This window comes from Phaseolus vulgaris, chromosome 10, assembly GCF_051622355.1.
Source record: "Phaseolus vulgaris cultivar YP4 chromosome 10, ASM5162235v1, whole genome shotgun sequence".
Classification (NCBI taxonomy): Eukaryota; Viridiplantae; Streptophyta; class Magnoliopsida; order Fabales; family Fabaceae; genus Phaseolus; species Phaseolus vulgaris.
In genome coordinates this window covers 41843023-41853589 of record NC_143507.1, presented here as the reverse complement: position 1 = coordinate 41853589, position 10567 = coordinate 41843023, and the positions used below count along the sequence as shown (strand labels likewise).

Here is a 10567-nt window from a genome sequence, read left to right as displayed (position 1 = left end):
GGACATTTAAGGAATCGTACGTGCGTTCTTGAATCTATTGGTTTTGACTTTTCATAAACTTTTGACGAGTCATGCAAACATGTTGTTACCTTGACTTTGTTAAAACGAAAACGGACAAAATAATATTAAAATAAGGGATGCAGATAAAGTTTTAATTCTTTGATTTTCATGTAACTCCAATGAAAAGAATTATTTATATTTACGATAACTTATTTTATTTTTGATGCAAGCATGAAAATGAGTTATTGACAGGAAAAATGCACAAAAAGTATTTAATTTTTCTTGAGAAATGGATTTGTTTATTATTATTATTATTATTATTATTATTATTATTATTATTATTATTATTATTATTTTGAATTAATTAATTAAATTGATTTTGTCTCGCAGTGGTGGGGTCTTGTTCTGGGATCACAGAGAGAAAATTAAAAGGATAAACAAAACGACGACTAGTTTGTAACGAGAAAGAGATGGAACGAAAAGAGAAAAGTCATCACTCAATTTTCATATCCAATTCGGAATTTTCTAACGATCCTTCCTTTCCCAATTTCGTGTAATCGGATAGAATTCCAGACAGTTGTGACAACAATTATTATATGTGTGTATGTATATATTTTTTCTTTCCCTCAATTTAGAGATCAAATTATTATAGATTAATTTTTATGGATGACCACGATGATGATGATCAGGATCCAAATTTGAAGTCGTAGATTATCCATTCTACAGCGGATCGTTTCTGGGTTGCTCTTTGATTTCCTGGATTTTTCCTCTGCATCTCTCTTTGTATATTTGGAGTTTTGGCATAACAGGGTGTGTTAACTACGTGGGGGCACATCTGGTTTGCAACCTTTTATTATATTTACCCGAGAAGGATCTGATTGTGATTTTGATTGGAATTTGATGGGACTATCTGCTTGAATATATTGTTTGATCACCGGGGCTGTTTTGTTGGATTGGTTAGAGAATTTTGGTTTTTTGGGGTTTGTTTTGCAATGGGGGAGAAGTGGAGTAGCTTGAGTTTTTGAGTTGGAATTTTTACATGAAGGGTGATGTTTGAATTGCGTGTGATTGTGAAGAAAGGTTTTCACCCTGGTGTGAGGTTTTTTTTTTATCTCCTTTGAATAAGGTGGCTTTTACCTTCCTGGTTCTTTTAATTTGACTTGGGTTGTTTGAAATATGCTGTGAAGTTATGTTGTAGTGCTTGTTTAGTAGTGAGGAGTATTTGTGAGAGTTGAATTGGTTGAAAGGTGGGGAAAGTGGGGTTCCTTGTATGAATTTTGAATTCAAGGGCCAATAGAGGTGGCATTGATTTTCTTCCCAATTGTGGATTCGGTGATGAATTTTGTTTCCTGGGCTGAATGATGAACCACAAACCGCCTCGACAAGATTGGGGATTGTTTGTGAATATAGAAGCATGGAAATTCAGATTGTGAGGATTTGCATCTGAGTGGTAGCTTACAAGTATAGTTGCTTAGGATATCTGGGATTGATTTGATTTCTGTTGGGTTCTAGTTCTTTATGTTGGATTAGTTCCCTATTCTATTCTGCACATGGCCTGTTAGGAGTGGCAAATGGGCAAGTCATAATGAACCGGCAAACTAGATTGTTTGTCAATGGATGCACTGGACAAGACATTTTCTGAGCTTGTCAGCATCGTCAAAACGTTGTGTGCCTGGCGATCTGAACCAGCAAATGTGTCTAGGGATTTTTGGATGCCCGATCAGAGTTGTAGAGTATGCTACGAGTGTGATTCACAGTTCACCTTGTTTAACCGTAAACACCACTGTCGTTTATGTGGACGGATTTTCTGTAACAAGTGTACAACAAACTCGGTTCCTGCCCCTGTTTGGATAATAGTTGAAAAAGATTCATGTACAACAAACAAGAGTGCATCAAACAAGCTTGAGTTGGAAAAGATTCGTGTATGTAATTATTGTTACAAGCAATGGGAGCAAGGTGTAGTTGCTTTTGATAACAGTATTCCGGTTTCCAATCTGGATAATATTGCTTCAGCCTCAACTTCAAGCTTGAATAGCACTAAAACCAGTGCCACTGCAAACAGTAGTAATATTACTCTTTGCTCCATGCCTTATTCAGTTGGGTCTTATCAACAAATGCAACAGGGTTCTGTTTTAAACCTGCATAAATTACCTCTGAAGGGAAAAGACGCGGATACTGATAGGGAAGGCTTATCAGCATTAGGAGGGAGGAATGATCTTGTAGCAGATCTGGGTGATCCATTACCAAACCAATGCGGATTCGCAATTAATAGGTATTTTACTGTTTCGATTTGGTTTACTGATAGAGAGAACTAATGCTTGATTGTTCACATTGATATTTCTTGAATCAGGCATTCTTCATGTAGTTTTGTGTTTATATTTGTTTTTTTGGTCAATATATTTTCCATTGTGCTAATGAGACATGAGAATCCAGAAGGAGTGTAATAACCGTACATCATAGTTTTGTGATAACTGAAATTATGCTGGGAGTCTTATAAGTAAGGACATTAGCAATTTGTTCTAACTGGCATCTATAGTCGTCAGGAATCCCTGAATCCAAAATGTGAATGTTATATACTGTTTGACCTGGTCTTTATCTAATTGGGTGCATTCTCAATCAACCAGCAGTTTTGTATTTAACTAGTGTTGTTACTTCTTCTAATATTTTGTCATGGATCATGTGATTTTTTCTTGTTTCAGGACTGATGATGACGAGGATGAGTATGGTGTGTATCGGTCAGATTCTGACACGAGGCATTATCCTGAAGTGAATAACTACTATGGACAGGCTGAGTTTGATCGGATAGGCCTCATTGATGGCTCACTGAAAGTGGATCCTGATGGAGAAAACATTGATGCAAAACTCCCTTCAAACTATAGTTTTGACACTGATACACAGGGTTTGGAAGGAGCCCCCATTATAGCAAAACATGAAGATGAACCTGATATCTGTGATGAAAATGAAGCCCCTTCCTCATTATATGTCTCAGAGGACGTTGATGCTGAACCTGTTGATTTTGAAAATAACGGACTTCTCTGGCTCCCTCCTGAACCAGAAGACGAAGAAGATGAACATGAACCTATTTTGTTTGATGATGATGATGATGATGATGGGAATGTCATTGGAGAGTGGGGATATCTACGCAGTTCTAGCAGTTTTGGAAGTGGTGAATCTCGACAGAGAGATAGATCAAATGAGGAGCAGAAGCAGGTAATGAAGAATGTAGTTGATGGGCATTTTAGGGCATTGGTATCTCAGCTGTTACAAGTTGAGAACCTAGCTGTTGAAGATAATGACGAGAACAGTTGGTTGGAGATTGTCACATCTCTGTCATGGGAAGCGGCTACTTTATTGAAACCAGATATGAGCAAAGGTGGAGTCATGGACCCAGCTGGTTATGTGAAAGTCAAATGCATAGCGTGTGGGAATCGTAATGAAAGGTAAATGCTATACTTTAATATATTTCATACTTATATGTTCTATCTACTGTTCATGTTCTTCTAGATAAGTGGATATACAATTTGTCAGTAAGGCATTTAGCAATGGGTTTTAAAGCTCATATCATATCCGCTTTCTCGTGCATATATATACACAATGTGTTTTTCCTCGTACAAAATGTACCTTTCCAAATATAATAAACAAAAAAAATATTATAGAGAATTGTCCTGTGCCTTTTCAATATTTTATTTCTGGTTCCCACTTCCAACAGAGGAAAAAAAATGATATTGATCATAAAAAATAAACTAAAGAAAATCACTGAAAAAAAAAACATTTTCAAAGAGTCAGGAAAATTGTTTGAGTGTTAAAAGAAAAACAACATATGAAAAGACATGCATTTACATTATTTGTATAATCTGGGGATAGACATGCATGTAATGAGATGAGAATGTGGCCTGGCCTGTAATTATGTAGGAAATAATAGATCAAATAGAAACTGGTGAATGAAATCTTAGATAGCAGCACTAAATGCTCTCTCCTGATAACTCATGTATCTCTCTTTATAGTTTATACTAAGACATGGGATTAGGATATACAAATAATAAGAGCTTCAGCTTCTACATTAGTGATATTTTATTAGGTTTTAAAAAATCTGCATTATACTCACTGGCCAAAATTTAACATAATTTAATCCACCTGCTTTTATGTTGATCACTAGGTCTTATCCCCATTTATATGTGACATTCCTTTTGCCTGACTTCTTGGATTCGTATTCTTATCAGTGTGCTGGTTAAAGGAGTTGTTTGTAAAAAAAATGTGGCTCATCGGCGAATGACATCAAAAGTGGATAAACCTCGCTTGTTGATCCTTGGAGGGGCTCTAGAGTATCAGCGTGTGACCAACCTTTTTTCTAGTGTAGATACCCTATTGCAGCAGGTTGTTTATGTTACCATTTTTTTTTATCTTTAGTCTGGTGCTTGTTTGGTTGTTGGTACACATGCTGGTATCATGTGTTCATTCTTATGTTTTATGTTCTTTATCTAGGAAATGGACCATCTGAAGATGGCTGTGGCAAAGATAGCTTCGCAGCAGCCAAACATGTTGTTGGTGGAGAAATCAGTCTCACGATATGCACAGGAATATCTTCTTGCAAAAGACATAACTCTGGTTCTCAATGTCAAGAAACCACTTTTGGAGCGTGTAGCACGTTGCACAGGTACTCAAATAGTGCCTTCAATCGATCATCTGTCATCGCAAAAGTTGGGTCACTGTGAATCAGTTCATGTTCAGAAGTTTCTTGAAGACCTAAACAATGTTGGTCAGGGTGGGAAAAAAACATTGAAAACATTGATGTTTTTTGAAGGTTGCCCAAAACCATTTGGTTTCACTGTAAGTCTTTAATTTTTTTTTTCTTATCGGTTTTATGTAATTTAATTTAATAGAAAAAAGCCTTCACGCATTCTTGACTTTTATACTCTCTAAACTTTATACGCAATGCAAACACGGTGAAGCCTGTCTGACCAAGTGGTTAAGAGTTTGCCACCCCTACACTCAAATTAACTATTTCAACAGAAAGTTGGCCTATTTTTTGCCATGCTTCAAGCCCACAAAAGAGTTCATTAATCTTGTGTTTCTAATTTTGAACAGATTTTACTAAAAGGGGCCGACAAGGAGGAGTTGAAGAAGGTAAAGCATGTGGTTCAGTACGGAGTTTTTGCAGCTTACCATTTGGCTATGGAAACATCTTTTCTTGCCGATGAAGGAGTATCCCTGCCAGAAATTCCATTAAACAGTCTGGCCCTTCCAGATCAAGCATTAGCCATTCAGAGGTCCATTTCAACAGTTCCGGGTTTTGGTATTGCTGATAATGAAAAGCCTCAAGGGCACGAACCTGACTCTGGACCGCGAAGAACCAAAAGTGTCACAATTGCTGAACTAACATCTGCAACCTGCAGTTCAGAGCCATGTGTGTCTAATGGTGCTTCTCAATTGATGCCACTTGGATCAAGTCTCAACCATTCAACTGCCTTTTACTCCTCCATTGTTTCTTCAGAAAATTCAATTCCCGAATCACACCATAATATGCTTCTTCCATGCACTAGCAGAGATAGAAATGGAATGGACTCCAAACAACCTATGGTGGAAGAAACTTCTCCAGTGGACGACACCCTGGTTATTGAGGATGATCCTACTGCAGAAGACCCTGGAACTTCAGAGAAATTATATCAAGGCATGTCAACGGACACTCCACAAAATGGTGATAGCAAAATCTCTACAAACCAGTTAATTGAGTCAGGATCTTTATCTCCAAAAGATGGTCTAAACCATCCCGAGAATATTGAAATCATAAATGAAGAGTTTATTCTTGAAAAAGAAGACTTTCCTCCATCTCCGTCTGATCATCAAAGCATTTTGGTTTCTTTGTCCTCTCGGTGTGTATGGAAGGGAACTGTGTGTGAGAGGTCCCATCTCTTTCGAATTAAATACTATGGCAGCTTTGATAAGCCATTGGGTCGGTTTCTGCGGGACCACTTATTTGATCAGGTAATTTATTGTCTGTTTTAGGAATAAATGTCTTTGTTGGTTGAACTATAGCTTTAGTTTTTATTGTTATTATCATTACTTTTCAGAGTTATCGATGCCATTCTTGTGAAATGCCATCAGAAGCACATGTGTATTGCTATACTCATCGTCAGGGAACACTTACCATATCAGTTAAGAAACTACCAGAAATTATCTTACCCGGGGAAAGGGATGGAAAGATTTGGATGTGGCACAGGTGCTTGCGGTGTCCAAGAATCAATGGCTTTCCTCCTGCTACACAGAGGATAGTAATGTCTGATGCTGCTTGGGGTTTATCATTCGGGAAATTTTTGGAGCTCAGTTTCTCAAACCATGCTGCAGCCAGCAGGGTGGCAAGCTGTGGCCATTCATTACACAGAGATTGTCTTCGATTTTATGGGTAATTATAGTGTTCTTCTCTATTTTTTGGTTTTAGCTAAACATGTAATGGTCCAAGGTTTATAAATGTTGCCTAAACAAGTCTTGATCTCATATCTTTATAAAAACTTCTTGATATAAGACACAAAGCTTGAGTTAAAAAAATAAAACATTTATTTATTTTTCATCAGCGTGATTGTGTAAGAGAAGAATTTTATGACCTCTTTTTTGGAGGACATATAGGGGCCTCCCATTGTTAAAACCATATAAACTTGTTTTTCTGATTATGCTATTCAAGTTTTTTTTTTCTGTGTGGCTAACATCTGTACTTTTAGCTGCCTTTTTGTGAAATTCATTAATCCATCATACTCATGCTTCACTTGCAGATTTGGAAGAATGGTTGCTTGTTTTCGATATGCATCCATTGATGTTCACTCTGTCTACCTTCCCCCCCACACACTTATATTTGATTATGGGAATCAGGATTGGATACAGCAAGAATCAGATGAGGTTCAATACTTGCAGTCTTTGGATCTTAAAATTAAAATTTGGTTGTGTGATAATAGTGCACCTAATTTCTGGTTGTTACAGGTGGTCAACCGGGCAGAACTTTTATTCTCTGAGGTACTCAATGGTCTTAGTCAAATTGGAGAGAAAAGATCTAATGCTGGCCAATTAAGACGTCAAGTTACTGAACTAGAGGGCATGTTGCAAAAGGAGAAACTAGAATTTGAGGTGTGGTCTTCGGTATTATACTTTATTTATAGCTTCATTTAAGTTCCTTCTCTAGTAGTGCCTTGGTTTAGTGATTAATTTTGTTACTAGTAAGTGTTAGATATAAAACCATCCATGTGTTTGAAACTTTCTGTTTTAGCAATATTTTTTTGGTTATTAGTTTTACTGGACCGGATATTTTTTTAAATTCTATAATTTAAATTTGAAACAACATATAAAAAGTTTGAAAGGCTTGTAGTTGAATCATTTTCTCTTCTAATTACTTAGGAAACTCTTCGAAAGATTTTGAATCAAGAAAAGAGAAATGGCCCACCGGGGATTGACATTCTGGAAATTAATCGATTGTGGAGGCAGTTAATTTTTCAATCATATATGTGGGATCACCGTCTTATTTATGCAGCGAACTTAGTCAATTCCAATAATGGATCTGGTTCAAGCAGTCCAGTTTCCGAAGATAAGGAGAAACCTGTTGATGAAAATCAGATCAGTATCAACTCTATTCATGGTGGTCCAAAGGTTAATGAAAATCCTTGTCTTGGAGGAGGAAGTGTCGTAGTTGATGGCAAACTTTCACAAGATGATGCATTGCATCAAGAAAGCGAGATGGCCAAAAAAGAAAATCATGAGAAAGGTGAGGGACCTGTTTCAAACAGCAAAAGCATAAATGATCAATCTGGTCTCTTAGAACCTGAATTGGGTGTTCTTAGAACTCTATCAGATGGGCCATTTCCGGTCATACCTAGTTTGTCTGAAACACTTGATGCAAAATGGACGGGTGAAAATCACTCTGGATTTGGAGCTCAAAAGGATAACAGCTTTGTGAATCCCGATATACATTTGGCAGATAGTTCCATGATCAGTGTACAAAAAGAAACATATTATGTAGGGGATCGTACAGAAGATCAAAATGGTTCCAAGAGTTTCTATTCTTCTTTCAAAGGTCATGATAATATGGAAGAGTCTTCGAGCTGGTTAGGAATGCCCTTCTTGAACTTCTATCGCCAATTTAACAAAAACCTTTTTGCCAGTACACAGAAGTTTGATCCCCTAGTTGACTACAATCCTGTTTACATGTCATCTTTCCGGAAGCAGGAACTCCAGGGTGGGGCAAGGCTTCTTTTGCCAATTGGTGTCAATGACACTGTAATTCCAGTATATGATGATGAACCCTCTAGTGTTATAGCTTATGCCTTAATGTCACCAGAATATCACTTCCAATTGACTGATGAAGGAGAAAGGCCACGAGAAGGAAATGAGTTCACTTCATCATATTTTTCTGACTCAGGCACCTTCCAGTCATTCTCTTCTGTTGATGAAACAGCCTTTGATTCTCAGAAAAGTTTTGGATCGATAGAGGAAATGATACTTTCCATGTCTGGATCTCGTAGTTCATCAATGTTTGATCCAATGTTACATACCAAGGCTATGCATGCCAGAGTTTCCTTTGGAGAAGACGGTCCCCTTGGCAAGGTAAAATATTCTGTGACTTGTTACTATGCCAAGCGTTTTGAAGCCTTAAGAAGGGTGTCTTGTCCTTCTGAGCTTGACTATATAAGGTCTCTGAGTCGCTGTAAGAAATGGGGAGCTCAAGGTGGGAAGAGTAATGTATTTTTTGCAAAAACATTGGATGATCGATTTATTATCAAACAAGTTACAAAAACAGAGCTTGAATCATTCATTAAATTTGGTCCTGAATACTTCAAGTATCTTTCTGAATCCATAGCCACTGGAAGTCCGACATGTCTGGCAAAAATTCTTGGCATATACCAGGTACTTACCTTTTGACCCTAACAATTATTTCCTTTAGGTTTATTTGTAAACTGAAAAATTTAGTAGAAATCAAGCATAAGCTGTTTATAGAAGTTTAAGAGGTCAGGTATCCTTCAAAAGAGCGGTGATAATTAAATAACAAAACAACTGTTTGTATTTTGTTAAAGCATCCGATGAACATGATTTTTAATGTGGAAAATATACGATGACTAAGTTTAAGAAGGAAGGAGCAACCATGTAATGAATAATCTTTTTCATATTATTAATTATTGGATAGATGCTACATAATTCTGTATTTTGCTTCACTCGATTTACCTATATTATCTTAACCACTTGATGTTTGAATGACATTCTATTGGAAAGGTTACATCGAAGCATACTAAAGGAGGGAAAGAGTCAAGGATGGATGTTTTGGTTATGGAGAATCTTCTGTATAGGAGGACTGTAACACGACTTTACGATCTCAAAGGATCTTCCAGGTCTAGGTATAATGCAGATAGTACTGGGAAAAACAAAGTTCTACTGGACCAGAACTTAATTGAAGCAATGCCAACTTCTCCTATTTTCGTGGGAAACAAAGCAAAACGATCTTTAGAGAGAGCTGTCTGGAATGACACTGGTTTTCTTGCTGTAAGTCTCAACTTTTTTTTGTGACATTCTTCCTTCTCTCAAGTGTCTCTTGTTTCTTGCTTAGAAGGGGCCTGGATGTCTTTTCTTGCAAAATGGGCATCATCTTATGTCCATCTCACATGCATTTTGTTTTCCTATTGTGCAGTCAGTTGATGTTATGGACTATTCTTTACTGGTTGGGATGGATGAAGAGAAGCATGAGTTGGTTATTGGAATCATTGATTTCATGAGGCAGTATACCTGGGACAAGCATCTTGAAACATGGGTAAAAGCTTCAGGCATACTTGGGGGACCAAAGAACACACCTCCAACAGTTATATCACCCAAGCAATACAAGAAAAGGTTCAGGAAAGCAATGACCACTTACTTTCTCATGCTTCCAGATCAGTGGTCTCCTCCTTCTATGGCTGCTAGTAATTCTCAGTCTGATTTAGGTGAAGACAACCCACACTTTAGGACCCCAGCTGAATGATTCTTTGGTTGTGTTTGTGTAAATTTTTGCTTTCAACTTGGGGATTTAACTCCCCCATAATTTTATATTAAAATTTTTGTTTCCCCCTCTTAAAATTATATAGGAATTTTTTGGTTCATTTGTAATTTTGTCAACTAGATATTGTCAATTATTTGGTAGAAGATATACCAAAAGAGGGGCTGTTAGTAGCCAAGGATGTTTGTCTGGGGTAAAAGTATTTGATGACCTCTGGATGAAATCTTTGTACAAAAACCTATAGTAACGTTCTAGCAACTCGTTCTATACATGTATATGACTTTAATTTCTCAGACCTGCTCTTGAATTTCTCAACTTTCCTTGCAATTCCCATGTTGTGTTGTGCTTTACTTCAGATTCAGATTTTATCAAGGTGTATTTAATATCTCATTCATATATAAATTTCTTTACATTGATTTTGATATACATGATTTTTCAGATCCACTCATCAGTTTTAGATTAATCTAAATTTTTGAAATATTAATTATATGATAGGAACTGTAATTTAATAGTGAGTTCTAGAATAAATTATTCAATTAAAAGTTTTTAAATAATATTATAATAAAT

The 10567-nt window shown here is 36.7% G+C and overlaps 1 protein-coding gene across 3 annotated transcripts; it reads left to right on the top strand.

Moving 5' to 3' along the window:
• Window positions 1-390: 390 nt before the first annotated feature.
• Window positions 391-10293, top strand: FAB1B (phosphatidylinositol-4-phosphate 5-kinase family protein). 3 transcript variants are annotated; one of them, XM_068623750.2, is made up of 12 exons: window positions 408-602; window positions 690-2272; window positions 2700-3440; window positions 4221-4374; window positions 4483-4827; window positions 5086-5982; window positions 6069-6400; window positions 6765-6888; window positions 6970-7113; window positions 7381-8883; window positions 9247-9513; window positions 9659-10293. In XM_068623750.2, exons 2-12 carry the CDS (start codon window positions 1614-1616, stop codon window positions 9983-9985), a joined length of 5493 nt encoding a protein of 1830 aa, XP_068479851.2. In that variant the 5' UTR covers window positions 408-602; window positions 690-1613; the 3' UTR covers window positions 9986-10293. The 3 variants fall into 3 exon arrangements, with proteins under 3 accessions (XP_090152559.1, XP_068479851.2, XP_068479852.2); XM_068623751.2 differs by having other exon boundaries at window positions 457-598; XM_090296433.1 differs by having other exon boundaries at window positions 391-2272.
• Window positions 10294-10567: the final 274 nt, after the last annotated feature.

What these genes read in the sequence shown, in the direction of transcription:
- FAB1B (XM_090296433.1), top strand. Translation starts at nt 1,614, where the DNA reads ATGGATGCACTGGACAAGACATTTTCTGAGCTTGTCAGCATCGTCAAA. An exon ending in GATTGTCTTCGATTTTATGG is followed by an intron (nt 6,401 to 6,764) that starts GTAATTATAGTG and finishes CTTCACTTGCAG; the next exon opens with ATTTGGAAGAATGGTTGCTT. An exon ending in AGGAGAAACTAGAATTTGAG is followed by an intron (nt 7,114 to 7,380) that starts GTGTGGTCTTCG and finishes CTAATTACTTAG; the next exon opens with GAAACTCTTCGAAAGATTTT.